General features: G+C 27.7%; 1 protein-coding gene across 15 annotated transcripts in view; it reads right to left on the bottom strand.

The window, feature by feature from the left end:
* Positions 1 to 3,303: 3,303 nt before the first annotated feature.
* LOC107445917 (protein hu-li tai shao) overlaps positions 3,304 to 18,651 on the bottom strand; it is a 72,097-nt gene continuing 56,749 nt past the window's right edge. For 6 of the 15 annotated variants that reach the window (XM_016060409.3, XM_071187618.1, XM_071187619.1 and 3 more), the window contains 6 exons: positions 17,233 to 17,370; positions 17,002 to 17,058; positions 13,424 to 13,495; positions 10,469 to 10,554; positions 7,243 to 7,400; positions 3,304 to 4,662 (listed from right to left, as the gene is read on the bottom strand). In XM_016060409.3, coding sequence (XP_015915895.1) covers positions 7,263 to 7,400; positions 10,469 to 10,554; positions 13,424 to 13,495; positions 17,002 to 17,058; positions 17,233 to 17,370 — 491 coding nt within the window. In that variant the 3' untranslated portion in view covers positions 3,304 to 4,662; positions 7,243 to 7,262. The remainder of the gene's footprint in view (positions 4,663 to 7,242; positions 7,401 to 10,468; positions 10,555 to 13,423; positions 13,496 to 17,001; positions 17,059 to 17,232; positions 17,371 to 18,651) is intronic. The other 9 variants (XM_071187625.1, XM_071187623.1, XM_071187626.1 and 6 more) reach the window with 2 other exon arrangements.

The raw sequence follows: 18,651 nt of genomic DNA, 5'->3' as shown, positions 1-18,651 counted from the left end.
TCTCTGCTTTTTAAGCACACTTAAAAAAATGTGATGTTAATTAAATGGATTAGTCTAATGTTATTTGTAAAACCTCCAATTTTATAACGGGGGAATTGTAATTAGTTTAGAGAGAAATAAAACTTACTGATTTCTTCTTGAACAAACTTTAATTTGTAAGGAAAATTTCAAATTAAAGATCAAGTACTAATATTGGTGAGAATAGGAAATTTTTGGTTGAGGAATTGATGGCACTTTGAGTTTTCTAATCTTTCTAACTTGAGTTTTCTAATGTTAGAGCAAGAGCAATAATTTTTTTAAATTCAAGATCAGGTTAAAAGTATACATATATCGAAATGGATAAAAGAGCAAAAACTGGTAACAAAATCATTTCATATTACTATTTATCAGGAAGTGTAAAATACCCATGACAACCAAGATTTTTTGAACAGTTGTCACATATATTTAGAACTGGTTTTTGCTCCATAAAAAGTAAATGGTGTTGGATAATTTATATTTAAAAATAATGATCAGAACTAGCACTTTACTAGTAAAACAACTATATATAACTATAGTGTCTACTTTGCAAAATTTGTAGTGAGGTACTTCATTAAAAGTGAGTACTGCAAGACAAAAAAAAATAGTTGTAGATTCCTGGCAACAAATTTAAACGTTAATTTAATAAAAGAGCAAGATTCAAACACAAGTAATTTTTTTAATGTGACTGATACAAATCTTAAAGTTTGTCAGCGGAGAAATGAGAATGTCCCCATAGCAAGCATTTTGAAATTAACGTTAAATAAGCTATAAAATAAAAAAACAAACGATTTGAAACTTTACCCACTCCCCTTTCCCCTGAACTTCATTTCTTTGGCAAAACGTATAAAAAAATTATATAAAGCTAAAGAATATCAATGAAGCTTCGCACTTCATATATTTTCAATAGTTTGCATTTCGATGAAGTATAACAAATTTATGGCATACTTATATACTCTAATGAAAACATTTTATTTCACCAATATCTCTGCTGTACTTTCCTTGGTGGCTTTTTTTCTCCTTCGTACTTAGAAATATAACTTAATGAAACTGTTACATTTCAAAAATACCTCTTTGTTTCAGCTCAAAACATTAAGTTGGTCGAATGCAATTGTGTTCCAAAAAGGAAAATAAAAGAAGTGATGCATGAATTATTATAAGTTTTCAAGAATTTTATCAATCGTTATACATATTTTATAAAAAAAATAAAAATTTATTTTATGAAAATGTCAACGCTCTCCTTGAAACTTAGTTTTCTTTTTGATTTTTGCATCTGAAGATTACAGGCTTGTCATACAGATTTCACTCATGCAGTGAACTTGTATAAGCAAAAGAGGGTGTTTAAAAAATAATTATTTTGCTCTTTAAGTTTAGACTTTTATTTGACTAAATGATTTTATGATTATATACTTTTTTATAGAAACATACGAGTGTTTTGATCTTCTGAGAATATACTTAGTATTCGTGAGATTTCATATTTAAAATTATCAGAAATGCAATCAACACTAAAAATACTCTTCAACTTCTAATTTAACTTCTAAAGGAATTTTTTTTTTAACATTGATTTTGGTCAATTTGAAAGAAGTTTCACATCTTCTACTCCACATATCTGCGTAAACTGTTTTCAATAGTAGCAGATATACTCAAAATTTTTATAGAATTCGGTTTTATCATACGGAGTGCTTGTACACTAAAGGCTTTTTTATGCAATCAATTTATTTTTTAAACCTTTTGTAAAGTAAGTACAAGCGGAAGAGCTGTTTAAACTGGAAAGGCAAATCAAATTATTACAGACATTGTTAACATTAAATTAGCTCATTAACATGAAGACATTTTTTAACTGTTCATGCTTAAATGAGCCTATTTATTATTATACACCTTATATAAATTTTTCTTTCAATCTTCAATATTTTTTTTTTAAATTTTGAACATGAATGTTCAGTACAAGTAAAATATATCAGCAAAAACAGCCAAAGTAAAATGTATCTTCCAGAAAAAGTAGTCTTAAGATTGTTAAGTGACTAAAGAACATTTTATTAATTTATTCTTTATGTCAACATTATTTTTAATTTTGAACATGAATATTAAATCTTTGAGAAAAATTATGTATTTTAAAAGTAGTTAAGCATTTTGAAAAAAAGTAGTTTTAGGTGACTACATTTTTAGCTACAAAAGCTACAGAAGTTAGTAGCTACAAAAAATGTTTTTCCAACTACCGATTAATAGTAAGACATTTTACTGCTCCCAAAAACCAGCAATATATAAATAGGTTTTACTAGCATTTTTCTCTTATTCTTACTTTCAGCCATTTTCTGGAAAAACCAAACAGCATAGAAAAACAAAACTAACAATTTTAACAAACTTTATGGGCAAAGTTTCGTTCCTGGCAAAACTTTAGATTTAATCATGTGTCTCAATATATAATGGAGACATCTTGCTCTATTTCATAAATAAAACAGAGCATTCTATAAACAGAACAATGCCCCAGCAATGTGAACGATAGGGAAAGAGGTTGACGGAATATTAGACTCAGTGCATAAATAGGGTTCCCACTCAATTTCAGAAAAAAATTCCTGGGACATTTCCAGGTATAACAGGTAAATTTCAATGAAAATCCAGATTATATCTTATCTATATCATGCAATTTTTCCTCAGAAAACTGATTTATTTTTCATTTGTAATGCCAAATATTAGATTTTGTGACCAGATAAAATATCATTTAAATGAGGGAAACATGTCAGTTTAGCATTAATGTGAAATTTTCATAATTAATATAATAAATACTTCTAACATCTATACAAATAATTGTAATAGATATTAGAAGTATTTATTTCGAATCTCAATAACTGATTATTGTTACTGACAATTCTAAGACAGGTTATTTTCCAGGTATGATGATGTAAGAATTTTCCTGGTTTTTGCAAAAAATTACTTTTTCCTGATTTTTGGAGTTAAAATAAAATTCCTTGACAATTCCAGGTTTTCCCTGTTCTCCCTGATCCGTGAGAGCCCTGATAAAATAGCAGGAAAGGAAAACATAATTTTTGGTTAAAAAATATACTGGTAATTTTCAAGTTTGTCCCTTGGATTGGCTGGTTGACTCCAAAGGATTGGTGGCGAAGCAGTCCGAAATAGAGAGTTCCCCATCCCCACTTAAAGTAAATAGTGGGCACATCTGTTTATGAACTGGTTTGAAATTCAGCAAATTAACATAAGTGCTGTAAGAGCATTTACAGAAACAGTTAACATTTGTATGTTTATACTTGAAAACAACACTCTCGATGCTACTTCAACTGCATCAATTTTTATTCTACATTCAATTAGATTAAATACACTGAATCATAATTAAATTGTAAAAATTAACATGAAATTGCACAGTTATGCCATAAGAAAGAGTAAAACGAATAAATCTAAAAATTGCTATGAAAAAAAAACAATACAATTCAAGAAAACATAAGAAAATATTAAATATTTAAATATGTGTGCTTAGATACATCTTTATTTAGAGAATGCGATAAAATATATTTCTCAATTTTAAATACAAGTAGCTTGCTTTGAAAGCAATGAATTTTCGATCACAATGAACAACCAGGCTTGAATTATTTCAAGTTTTAAAATTAGAACAGTAAGAGTGAACTTTATCATAAAACAGTCCATAAATTTTTGAAAAGAACAATGTAAACAATATGCAATACATATATACAAATAGCAGAACACTTTACTCTGAACATCAATGAGCACAGAACGTAACGAAATATAAGAATAGAAAAAGAAATTGTATCCCATCACCAAAACAAATTAAAAACTTGCACATATGTCATAAGTTTGCACCAGGATATACATATATAAGCATAAATGACAAAAAAAAATTTAAAATTAATGGCATCAATTTCTATACAAACTACATTTCAAGCCTAGCTGAATAATTGGTTCTCACTGGATGTATAAAATTCACAACTAGCATTATAAAAATGACGTTTGGTATAGACTTAAGTTTTGCACATCTTAATAAAACATATTTCGATAACAACAAAGGCATCAATAAAAATTTTATTTACACACAGGCACATAAGCTGATATTGGTTGAACAATGTCAAACATGTAAAAAGTGTTTATCATTACAATAACTGCAATGAAATTAAAATCTAAATGCTTAAACAGTTCAAGGAGCTAAAAAACATACTTAAAGTATTTTACAAAACATCAAAATTTTAAAGCAAATTAAGTCATGGAGATAAAAATTTAACATAGCTGCCTTCCCAAGTAATTTGATGAAATTTACTCATTTAATATAAACAATACTTTAACATTATACAAATAGGAAGAGTAACAATTTCAACAAATTGAGGCATTTATAGACTTTATGCACATGAAATATTATCAGATGAATTACTGTTCCCTATACACAGAAGATAGATTCTTCTTTTTTTAATCTTCAGGCAAAATATGTAAATTTTTTAATGGAGTTCACAAGCAGTACAATGGAAGAAGTTAACTGAAGTGACAACTTAGTTCCTTGATTTGCAAATAGCCATGAGCACACCAATTGCACTCTTTACTCAAGCTATCCAAATTAGGAAAGTCACATCCAGCACCAAGCTATAATGTGAATAATGGTTGTTGGCAGTAACAAATCACACCATTAACCTGCAAAAAAAAAATTACTTGAATTTTAACAAAAGGAAATATGCATTGTGTACAACAAAAGATAAAAGTCCGTTTGAAAAAAAAATTCTTAATCAGGGCTATCTGGCAACCTCTATTACAAAATTTTTTCACAAGCTTTTAACTATTTTTATTGACTTTATTAAAATCAAAAAAGTTCGGTGTTTATATTTTATTTGCAAGATATCTGAAACCCTAATGATGGAAATAATAAAATATATTTTCAAAATTGGAAATAGTATAGAGAATAAATATAATAATTATTCACGTACAATTTTTATAAATAGGATATGTTTTTTCTTTATTTGTGCCTAAACTTACCAAAATACACATAAGTAAGTAAGCAGAAAATTTCTTGAAAATATATTGAAATAAGAAAATTAAAAAATTTTGCACTACTTCTTTCAAATATCAACAAATTAAAAGTTTTAACATTTTTTAAAGTAAAAACATTACGCTATGATTGTAATTTATATGTGTTAATAAATATTTAGAATAATAAAACTTGCCTTCCTAAAGAGGCATATTTACTATTCATAAGAGTAAGATTTCAAGAATATTATATTTATAATAATTAGCAATATATTAAGGATCTTGTGGGTTATAGATAAACTTGAGATGGTAGGGCACAAAAACTTTTCACTTATTTTTAGAACACGAGAGGTTGGATTATGTTTCATAACATAAATTATAATGTCATTTATAAATTCCAAGGTTTAAGATTCCAAAGAATCATAAAAATATGTTTTCCACATTTGTTCCCAAATATTTTCAGAACTTTTTATTCCTTTAGCGATAAAACTTTTTACTCTCAATAAATTTTTATTATGTAAGTAAATTTTGCATACAAAATGCATTGAAATACTGATGAGGTAAACGGTATATTTTGTTGCGCAGTCTTATTGAATCTTATTTTCAGCGACCTTCAATTAAGAATTTTATCCATTACTTTGAATATTTTACTTGTTGATTTTGCAGAGTTATTGTATACTTCATTTAAATTCATTTATGTTTTATTTTTAATTCTAGTTTACTTTTATTATTATTTGTTATTTTAATTTCATTTAAGCTCTTATTTCAAGATTTATTATTTTTCCGCAGTCGAGGAATACAAAAAATCGCAGAAGAAGTGACAAATCTTCTCTACATTTCGCACTTGTCTAACTTAAGCAATACTCTTTGAAATACACTTACTACTATACACCCATTTATTTTATGTCATCTTTCATAGAATTTTTGATAGTGGAAAAGAAAACGTGCCCCTGAGGGGAAGTTCCTCTGGACGCTTGTATGATAAGAGGAGTCGAGATAATATTTACATCACAAAAGGAAGATAAGTGCTTATCGCTTTGCGTACCCTCATTTCAAATGAAACTTCTGAAAACTGTATAATTAACTTGGCAAGAACATCACGTAATAAGAAGTTTCCTCTACTTAAATTTTAGACAATTTAAGACTAATGAATATTTAATGCTCAGAAACGACATTACTTTCCAGTCCCCTAAATATCTACTGACATTATAATTAAAACTTCAAAAACATATCCTAAATAAATTAAAAAAGGATTACTGATTAAAAATTCAAGTTAAGAAAAATAGACTTGTTTGACAAAACTCGAGTTTATACAGAATTTTTATCACGCAGTAAAGACTTTTCTTTAAAACAAATTAATTATGAAACAATGAAACTTTAGTTAAAAAATGTTTGTAAATGTTCTAACAAATAAAATATATAAAATGCGCAATCACTTAAAATTTTACTGGAGTTACTGAAATTTTCACAACAAATACCTAAATATAATCTGAACACAACTTAATGAACAACTATAATGACTATAATGAACACAACTTAAAGCCATAAAAAAAATTAAGAAAATTTTCTTTTTATATTGGGAATGCTCAGAGATTCAGAAAGATATTTGCAATAATAAAATAAAATGTAGTTTTAAAGCTAAGAAATTGTAAAATTTTCATTAACCTTGCTTTTTTTTGGGAGGGGGGCAAAAAAGTCCATTTAATTATTTTTCACAAATGTAAAAGTATAAAAAAAAAACTGCACTAAATTTTAACTTTGTTCTTCATTTGCATTCAACGACATTTGCATTTAACTTTGTTCTTTATAGCAAATCAACAACACCTTGAAAAAATAGATAAAACTTCCATAGTTAGTTGAGTAAATACTTCTCCAAAGAAAGAAAAGTTGTCAAATTGCAAAATATTATCAAAATAAATTGGTCATTTTTAAAGAAATATTTATTTAAAAAATATGAAACAGTTAAAGATACGAAAAAAATACTTTTTTTTTTCAAGTTTTCCACTCCAAGATTAACACAACTAAAACTCATGTAAATTAGAAAAAATAAACAGTTTGCATCCCTGTGCACTAACTAAAACTATGATTATAATTCACATTTTATTCATATTCCCATGCAAAATGAATATGACTGATTTTTAGTGGTTGAAAATTCTACCAGATCATATTTTTAAAATAGTCTTAGAAAGTTAAGGTAAATCTAGTTCTAGATATTTTCAACTTTATACCAAAAAAGAAAGTTCATCTTACCTACAAATTAAATCTCAAATTTAGGAAGCCACTTTTTCTTTATCTTCTTTTTCTTTCTTGTGTTTCTTCTTCTTTAAGAACGAAGGAGTGCGCAATCCCTTCTTTTTCTTTTTATCTTTTTTCAGGGATTCATCTCCAACTTCTTTAATAGGTGAACTCTGAAAAAATAAATTATATTCAATAGTGTTAAAAAAAATCAACAAAAAATCAAAGTAATCATAAGAACAGTTAAGGTTTTTAAAAATGGTCAATGGAACAATCAACTAAACTGAAAAGTTTGGGGGCAATACAATAAGCCATATTTCCAAATTGTACAGGAGAGTGCTTCTGGAAAGAAAAGAAAAACACAAAGAACAAACATTTCCAAGACAGTAAGATGTTTCTCTGTTTAGTGCAGTTATTTACTAGAAATTTTGGAGACTTGACTATTTTTTTAAAAAAACAATGTTAAAAATGGTTTGAAATTGAAACCAAAATCATGATTATGCTGCTTAACTTTATCCAAAAATAATTAAGTGGATGATCAATCAATTCAGCTTTCAAAAATTCTATGATGTGATTTCTGTTCAGTTGATTGAAAACAATCATTTTTAAAATAAAATGGAAGAGACAAAACAATAATTGTGGAACTATTAAACTATAAGCCTACAGTATTTGTTACTGTATTTGATGAAAATAATAAAAACGCATATAAACATTAAATAATAACTCCTGAATTCCCAAAACATTTGAAACAATGAATCTTGCAAGTAAAGCTATATGCTTGAACATTGGAAATGATTAGTAGACAATTCTAAGCTTCAACATTGTTAAATAAAGCATTTTTTATTAAAATCTGCATTTATATTCGTAGAAAATAGAATATTCTGAACAAACAAAAATCTGAAATAAAAAAAAACAAATGGCAGAAAATCAGGACAAAACATTCTCAAGGGTTGATCCAGGTTTTATTTTTTGAGCGCCGATATTTGTGAGAAAAAAATTTGTGAAAAAATATTCTTGTGAAAAATGAAAATTATATTCGTGAAAATTATCTAATGAAAAACATTCAGATTTAGCAATCACCATTTTAAATTACTTTTTTTTTAATATAAATATCCACGTTTTTCAGATAGTTTTTTTGATTGCTTCCTTCCCTATGGTTTTTCAACAAAAAAATAAATAAATTCTCCTGACAAATTTAATATGTGGTTACAACATGCTAGTCGAATTTGAGCTATCACTTTTTGAAGTGTTCAATTTGTGACATTCATTGTGACATATCTATTGTCTTCACATCATTAAATGAGTTTTTTCGGAAGTTATCATTTTTCGGGGCTTTTTTTTGCGCTTGGCTTTCATCATAACCCATTATATTTCATCATAACGTCATAATACCGCGTGTTATGATGATTGAATTTGATTTATCACTCTTTGATGCATTCAAATTGTGACAAATCCATCTCAACTTCATTCTTTTAAATAATTTTTTTATCAATTTTAAACCTTTACCACAAGATTTTTCAAACTCTGATATTATTAATATGCTATTACGTCACAAGAATTTCAAATTTAAGTTTTAATGCCTTTGGTTCGAGATGATGCTGTGGTAAAATTATGTCGCTTTTAGATAGTTTTTCAGAATACACCTTAGGAAACTTTTGTGCCATTATTTTTATAAAAATAAAGTGAAACTTCGTGAAAGGCCATTTTTTAGAATTAAAATTTCATGAAGGGTCTGATTTTAGAGTTAGAATTTTGTAGAGTAGCCATTTTCAAAGATTGAATTCTGCAAAGGGCCCGTTGCATATATGCATGTAATATAATATATATGTGGAGAAACTGGAACTAGTAACGCCCCCTAACGAGAAACTAAAAAAAGAACTCAGGGACAGAGAGACAGCGTGTGGTAGCGAACGAACGGTAGAAAGCCTGCCTTCTTCTTCATTTATGTTTTATACGTATTTTTGTGTAAGTGTTGAGTGCTAACTATAGTAATGTCGTTTACAATAAAATAATAAGTTAGCTAGCCGTTGTTTTTATTCCCCCCTAAGCACCACACGTCACATATATATAATATACATAACATATATAATATACATAATATATATAATATACATCATATAATATATATAATATACATCATATAATACATACACTATAGTATACATAATAATATATATATCTGAATTTCAGCATTCTGAAACCAAAAAAAAAAAATTTTAATAATAAATTTGAAGTTTACATGCAAAAAAAGGGTACAATGAACTGAAGAAAATTTTATACATGAGCAGGCCTTAAAAAAAACTTCAATTTAGTTAGAATTAGGGGAGATATTGTCATTAATCCATATAACTTGGTTCGAGAAAAACATGCTAGAAATTTGCGTTGTGTTATTAAAGACCTGACAAGTTATTAACTACATTAATAAAATAAGTTCTGTATTTTACTCAGTTTGGCAATTTCATCCTTTTAAAAAAAATTATTATCTAAACATCTATTTTGATCAAGCAAAAATAAAAAGCGTTGTAAACATGCAAAAGCTCATTTTCATTAACCTTTTCCCATAAGATTTAATACTGAAATATTATACATGAAATAACCATTTTATTTTTATTTTTAAAAAAAAACTTGTTTCATTTAATAATTACAACATTTTGTTAATTAAACTTAAATTATTGATAAAGATATAATTGTAATTTGTAACATATCAAAAACGAATAAGAAAAATAAGTTATACCTATTTTACCAGAATGGGTCAAACAGAATATTGCTGTGATAAGAACACTGTTGATCACATGTAATTAGATTTTTATGTTTAAATGCTGATATTGTTAAAAGAAAAGCCATGAATTCAAGAGTTGATAAAATGAAAGCGATCGAACAGAGTAGTAAATTTCCAGAAAAAAATATTTAGATCTTTTAGCACTTTTCAATAGCATTAATGTGAATAAATAAAATATATCAAGCATACATAGAACTTACATTAAACGTTTACTAATTACATTTAAACATTTACAAATATTGATAACAAAAGCCAAAATATTAAAAAAAATTTAAGAACTTAAACCCACTGAACACCTGGACAAGTTTGTATAACGTTTCTCCATTAGCCTTTCAATGACTGTCACGTGGAAAGACAGCAACTTAAGAGGCAAAATGCTAAGACTTAACTAATTTGCCCATTTAGTGCACGTGCACTATTGAATGTGGGCCTAAATAGTGAACAAATTTGTAATTAATTTACCTCTTTGCTACTTCTGGAGGCAGCAGAAACATCTCCACTTTCAGCAGATCGTAATTTTTCTTCACCATTAACAGTAACATCACCTGCTGTAAAAAAAATAAAAAATAAATATTCATTTGTTAAATAAATTGTAAAAAACTCTTGTAGGAAACAATTATTCCACCTAATTATTTTACCTCATTCAATATAGCATATATTTTGTCTAATTCCTCGATAGCCTGAAACTTAGTTGCTATATTAATTATTTCAGTTTTTATGTTAAATGGTAGGTTTGACAGCATTTAACTTTTTTTTTAATAAAATCAATTATAAGATATACAGATGAAAAGCAACTAGATTGAATTTTACAAATATCTCATCGCAAAATTAATAATCAGAGTGCAATTGTAAAGACAAAAGTTAAAGGTTACAAATCTAACCTCATAACTAGAATTCAAAACTTTAAACAGCAACCTCACATGATTTAAAAAGCTTTTTACGTCTGACTTCATTAACCAGATTGAAAAACTTTGCTATGTAGATAAATTGGAAGAAACAAACATTAGTAAAAAAGCTGATAATCATAAACAATGCTATCTAAATTTTAGGAAAAAAAGAAAGTTTAACACATCTTTATGTAAGATGCAAGAATTATCAAAACAAATTTGAACAAAAAAATTACTTTTCCTTTAAAAAAAAAAACTGGTTATCACATTCTCAATTTACTTACAGAAAATTTTTTAAACATTTCTATTAAAAATAATGTTAGAATTTAAAACTTAAAAATTTAAATTTTTTAAAATCATAATTTATTAAATGCAACTTGTTTCGCTTTATTAAATAGTATGGGCAATCAAATCGATACAGCTTAAGAGGATTAAAATGTAAACAAACTGTTCATTATAACTGAATTTTGGTATCCTATTTGAGGCAGGATATGTTTGAAGCAGAAAAACTATAATATAATAAAACAACTTCATTTCTTTTAAATATTTGTTGAAAGATACAGAATAATTATTGCTAATTCAGGGCTGCAACTGGATGAAAACAAGAAAAATAGTTGCTTTAGTTGCATCATATATGAAAAAAAGTCTCCTAAACAGTCTCAAAGATATATAAAATAGCTGCTAACATCATATCCTCCTCTAATAAAATTTTAATTATTTGTGCTGTAATAGCATAAAATTCAAATAACATGCATTTAGATACTCCTATTTTATAAAAAATGTACATTTATTTGTGGATTTTCCAACAATATATTCTTTCACACTACGCATAAAAACAGGGAGCTTTATTTAAATCTGTTTATGTTACAGAACAGTTGAATTTGAAACTTGAATTTCCTTTCTCGGTTCTAATTTGCAGCTGCTTAGTTTAGACATTAAAAAAATAAATAAATAAATATTGCAATTTAATTCCATTTTATTATGTTTATTTTTCATAACTGACACATTTCCAAATTTTAATGCTTATCAAAAAAATTACGATCACAACTCGACAAAACGAATATCACCATGTACCTTTTTTTCTATTCTAAATAGCTCTAAAAAAATTAACACATTTTGTGTAATTAAAGACAATTTTTCTAATTTTGCTACTTTGTTCAAATTAAAAGAGGGGAAAAAACTTAATCCTCAGAGGTATTACATTAGCTTTCTGAAGCAGGAGGAGCATTCACGTAGTGCGAATTCCAATTCCATCAGTCTGATTGGTTAAATATGTCTGTCATGCTTTTGACATCAAACAGTGAGAAATAATAAAGTTAGGATAAAACGAAAAAAAGGGGGGAAGGGGGAAACTCATGAAGCTATTCTTCATTTTAGTCGCTTTGGCTTAAAAAAGTCGCCGATTTTACGCAAATCATTGCAAATTTGTTATTTTTACTCATATTTCTACTAAAATAGTCGCCATAGTTGTCATTGCTTTAAAATAGTCGCCATAGTTGTCATTGCTTTAAAATAGTCGNTTAAACAGTGAGAAATAATAAAGTTAGGATAAAACGAAAGCGCGACAAAAAAAGGGGGAAGGGGGAAACTCATGAAGCTATTCTTCATTTTAGTCGCTTTGGCTTAAAAAAGTCGCCGATTTTACGCAAATCATTGCAAATTAGTTATTTTTACTCATATTTCTACTAAAATAGTCGCCATAGTTGTCATTGCTTTAAAATAGTCGTTTTAGTCGCCTTTTTAGTTTCCAATGGCAGCCCTGTAATTAAATGATTATTTAAAAATAATTTTTAGAAAAGCAGTAAAATGCTGCTTACAAATTGCAAATGTTAAATTGTGATATACATGGGATAAAATTTATCCTCAAAGTAAGCGGAATATGATTGTCTAACACTCCTGGCGTGTAAATCATAATTTTTACCCTATCTGTTTTAAATTATTTTTGGAACATTTAATAAGTCAGAAATTTTATTAATAAGAATTATGTACTCAAGTTTTAAATTTTAAATACTCTTACACCCTTGGTTATTATTGCCCCATTAAAAAAAAAGTTTTCAAAACAATTTAGAGAAATATATACAATTACGAAGAAAATTTACACTAATTTAGATACATAGGCCTATATTAATCTTGTGATAATTACTAAAATCAGCCCACTCATTTCAAATTAGAAAAATCAATTTAAGTGTCACCATTGAGGGATGATACAAGCCATATGTAAAATCCAGCCCACCCCCTCAGAGCAGCTTATGTTAGACTTGCAAATTTGTCAAAAAAAATTCTACAATAACACATAATTTTTTTCAATTTTTTATTTCCAATTTACATAATTATATCTTAATATTTCAACAAAAAAAATATTTTAGGAACAAACAAATCATTGATTTGAATAAGTTTGCAATGGTTGATTTTATCTATTGAAAAATATAAAAACAATTCATTAAATAATTCAAATTCTTTGAATTATTTAAACATGAAAAGGGAAAAAGGAAAAACAATGTAATATATGTTAGGTTTGTAACAAACTTACTATGTTTATTTTTTGGTTTTCTTTCAGACAAAGTACGACGTTGAAAACTCTTTTCTTTAATATCTTCAGCAGCTACAAATAGCATGCAAACATGCATTACAGGCATTACATGCAAATAGTTAGCATTAAAGCAACAGAAATTTACAAGAACAAAAGCACATGCATGCAAATATTAGGAGTATAAAATGCTTTTTTTCTATAACATATCCCCAATAACCAAAAAAATCTTATAAATAAAAATGAAATTGCTTACTATAATATTAATAAAAGTATTTATTAAAAAAAATTAAGAATATTTGAAAATTGCAAACATCAAATTGAGGGGAAAATACGGCATATGTGTATACACTAGTCTTTTAAACGTTACTGAGAGAGAAAATGACTTTCTATTCTAATAACTTGAGAGATATTTTTTATAACATCTACTAATCAAAATTGAAAGATTTCAGCAAAATTGATGGCCTCTTAGAAGAACTTATTCACATTCAAAGTGAGCATGTTAACTATCATATTGAAAATTTATCATTAAAGTTTTATCACTTCAGTAAGCTAACTTTTTTTTTTTATAGGAGTACATAGCATGCTAAATAAAAAGCACTGCATCCTAAAGATTAAAAATGTCTCAATATTAAATTAAGTACTATCAAGTTGAATTCTTATTGTATACTTAATGTGACAAAAATATAAAAACTAAACACAGTAAAATATAAAATTTTGTAAAATATGAAAAGACAAAGGATTAAACAAGTTCACCAATAAATACTTTTATATTTGTTTTTATTTATAAAAAATGGATGGATGTATATATATATATACAGTAAAGCGCCGATTATCCAAACTGCTCGGGACCGAAAGTGGTTCGGATAATGAAAACTTCGGATAATTGGAAAGTTTTTTAAAATCTAGTTTAAATTATTATTATTTATATACTAACTTCCCTTCACACTTTTTCCAGGTTTAGGACAGGCAGTACTATCTAAAATAGCTCTGGTGTGCTAAAACGTTTTTTTTTTTTTCAATTTTTAAATATCTTCTTTTTTTTACTTTTTTTCATTTTTGAACTTTTTTTAAATCATATTTCAGCTTTTGATAATTTTTTTGTCAATTACTGATTCTACCACATTTTTCTTTATTTTCCATTGCAAAAGACTTTTGTTTCAAAGAAGATAACTCTTTCTTGAGCAGCCATATCCCTTATTCTTTTCAAATAAATAAACTGAACTGGATCAATATCATTTTGACGTTCTAGCCAATTCATTGCAATATCTAATGAATTGCATGTTTCCATATAAGAAGGTCCACTATCTTGAACTTGATCACCTACTTCTTTCTCTTTGTCTGTGGAGTTCCGATTTTTATTCAAAATTTCAGCAACAATTTCATCATCATTTGAAATCCTTGGTCGTTTTCAGTGTCTCGAGACCAGTCTTCTAGTTCTTCTGCTGCATAACCTGGTATCTTTACATCCGGAAGATCTACTGGTTCAGAAACTTCAGTTTCGTTTGTTTTTCTGTTAAGAATTTTATTCCAAGATTTTCTAAGCGTCAATGTTTTTACTAAACTCCAGGCATCCACTATCATCATGCAGCATTCTTTCAAATCAATAGCGTTGATTGAGTCTCGAAAACCCCCTCCATTTTGTTCATCCGATAATAAAATCTTTCTTAAAAGTTTCTCTTTCTTTATTTATCTTGTTCCCGAAAACACGTTTTTCACCTCCTGAAGCCAATTTTTCGTGGTAGAGATTTCCAATTCAGTCTACTTTCATCTGCATTATAAATAAGTTCTTCATATCCTTCAGTTTCAATAATGCTTTCCAATTCCTTTACAAAATTTGAAGCAGCTTCATTAGAAAGGGAAAGTTTTAGCCATGAATTTCTAACTCGCGTATTCCATGTCAATATTTAAAGTTCCTTAACCATCCCGAACTAGCCTAAAAAGTACCTTTTCTACCGAACTTCTCATGAAAAAATAAAACTCTTTCGCATAATAAGTGGCCAGATATTGGTTGGCCTAATGATCTATTTTGCAGGAACCACAAATAAAGTGCTTTGTCCACTTCATCGTTGCTTGACATTTTCATGCATTTTCTATCCAAATTTCCATTGTTTTTGTCCATTACTGAAACATAATTCATAACTGATTCATTTTTTTTTTCAATTTCGACAATGTTGATTTTCCTACGCCATATTCTGACACTAATTTACTTCCACTTTCTCAATTTTTCAATATTTTTAAAATTTTCGTTTTATCACTTAAGGAAAGAACGATTCTCTTACGCTTGCACGGCATCTTTCTAGATCGTTATGAAAACCACTTTACTCAGGTAACTCTACTTTTCAACTGATTGTAATCTTAACAGAAAACCTGCTGTCCAAAAAAGTGCATTTTGGAAGTGACGTCATAAAAACATGGTTATTCTACTGGTCATTTTATAATTTACATAATAAAACTGAGTTCTGTTAATTTCCTCGAAAAGTAAACAGTTATGAGAAGTGCATTGTAATCACTAATCATTGACCATAAGTGACAACTACCAACCCCCTCATTGTAAAACTTCAGCACTTATCTATTCATAAACTCTTTCCCCATTCCAACCATTGAAGACTGTCAAAATGAAGCGCCGCATTTTTGGAAGAAAATTTTCAGTTGAAGAGGGCTAAAAGAGTATGTAGGTTTAACGGTATAACAATCCATGGATGTATGGCTACTATAAGAAAACTGCTAAAAAGGTTGTAAATTAAATATGGTCTTCAAATGTAATGGATATTATTTATTCTTCTAAATTTAGAAAAATTGTCGATAAGTTAAAAAGTATTCTAAACTTTTATAAAAAATTAAAAAAATAATTCAGACATAGTTCAAATAATTGGACGTTCGGATAATAAGGGTTCGAATATTGGCGCTCTACTCTATATATATATTGTTTAATATGCTAACCAAGAATGCTTGGCAATATAATTTTTTATTAAGTAGAAGCATGTTTTAGAAACAAAGTAAACAATGTTTCTTTCAATGTAAGGAAAAATTGCAATTAAATTATTAAATTCATTAAATTGTTAATTGCAAATTGCTTTAATTTTTAATTCTGGTGAAAATGGATTTTATTACTCATTTAAAATAAATTTAGTGTAATCAATTGACATATTGTAATAATTTGATGCAAAAGAATCTTTACCAAATATTACATTTTGTCACAAAATGAAACAAATGTTTTGCTTCACTATTTTTAATTTACCCAGAAGATTAGTTTAATCAGTGTAAAATTAGGATGTGTTTTAAAATGTTTATGAAACTGGATTGAAAATTGAGTCATTTTTTCGAAACTAATAACCTCAATATATATATATACAAATATAAAGTTAGAATTGAATATATTAGGATAAACAAACATTTTTCGGAAATAGACTCCTACATAAATGTCTTCTGTTAAAACAATTCACTTATGAAGAATGTGAATAAGACCATTAATTTATACGAAACAAAACAAAAATACACACATCTAGGAATAGCTATTGGAGAAATTAAGCAGTGCATGTCCTTTTCATTCAAATTAGAAGAAAAAAAACTTCCTTTACCTTCAATACTAAGCCTTGCAGATAAAGATCTTTGAACAGATCCACCAGATTTACGAACTGTAAGTGAAAATAAAATCATGCATAGCAAAACATGCTTAATAGAAAATACAAATTTAACTTAGAAAAAAGAAAGGAAAATAGTATTATCAAACTATTGCAGTTACGCAATTACATATCATGCATAGAACTAAAAATTATTAGGGGCATTGAATATTGATTTTATTTAAATACCTTCTTCATCTGAGCAAGGTGATGTTGGAGATTGAGGAGGAGTGTTCAAGTCTCTGACTGGTGAGGCTACCCCTTGACTTGGAATCAAAACTGGCTCTAGCAGCAAAGGTTTAATGTGGTCAGGAATGTCATCTTCAACTAAAATAAAAACAATCAAATATTCTAATTATATATATCTATGTACAGTACAGAACCCGTTATCCGGAAATCAGAAAACCGGAAAACCAGAAAACCGGAACGAAATTCGATAATTTTTCCCACCATTTTTTAAACAAAATTTTTTTTTCCTTAAAAGATTTTAGGATTTTTCTTTCTTTTTTGAAAGATGTTCACCTTACCATCATTTTGGAAATAATCATTAGTGTATTACTTCATCGTTTTTTCTTCTTTTCAAGATTATTTCCTAAAAAAAAAATTTTTTTAGTTGGGTTTAACAATAAAAAAACGGCTTTTTGTAGCGATTCAGAAAACCGGAAAATCAGTTATCCGGAATAGTGATGGTCCCGATCGTTCCGGATAATCGGTTCCCTACTGTATATATAAACCCCGTGGTATAATCACCGCGACATTGTCGCAGAACGTTCGAGTTCTAGCAGAAATCCGAATCGTGCATTTGAGTATTTACTTTTTGAGGTAATAACTCCATTGAATTTTTGGCAGTTATTACTAATGATTTCTCCACAGTTTTCAAATCTGATATTTTTTATATATTATTTATTACACAAAAACGTTGAACACAAAGATTATATTTCTGTTCTATTTTTAACTCCAGCTGTGTTAAATACAGTCTTCAAATTGATAAGAAAATTTTAAAAAATTTCAATGGTGAAGAAGCATTGTGAGCTTTTAAGATGTCATTTTAACTTAAGGGGTCTCATGACCTATGTGGTCCAGATGAAAAGATCAAAAGATGCCGATGTCAGAATTATATCAGGAGTTCAGTATTCTCTCCTTTCTTTATAAAGATAAGGCAAGGTGACAGGAGAAAGATTGATTTTTCAGTGGTGAAATAACTAAAGAATGTTTTTAGTTATGGATAAGGCAAAACATTTTATTTACATGCTTTAAAAATGGTGAAAAGTTGCATTTTTTTTTTAGCTTGCAATTTAAAGCAAAAATAGTTCCTTTTTCAAGTTTAGAAAAACTAATGTCCGGTTTGTAGAGATAGAAAACGTTTCAGGACCAAAATGACTGTCCGTGTCCGGTTACGGGAGTGTCCGCTTTGCGGAGAATGTACATAATGGTATATTCGTAGAAAATTCCCGAGGAATAAAAAATATGTCCGTATTGAGAGGCGTTCGTCTTGCAGGAGTGTCCATAATAGGAGATTTCAATGTATATATATATATATATACATTATATATATATATATATAAATATTATAGAGACATTCAGTTAGAATGATGTCTTCATTTCTTA

This window comes from Parasteatoda tepidariorum, chromosome X1 (assembly GCF_043381705.1).
Source record: "Parasteatoda tepidariorum isolate YZ-2023 chromosome X1, CAS_Ptep_4.0, whole genome shotgun sequence".
NCBI lineage: Eukaryota > Metazoa > Arthropoda > Arachnida > Araneae > Theridiidae > Parasteatoda > Parasteatoda tepidariorum.
Note: the sequence above shows the minus strand (reverse complement) of the source record. Positions and strands in the feature narration are given on the sequence as shown.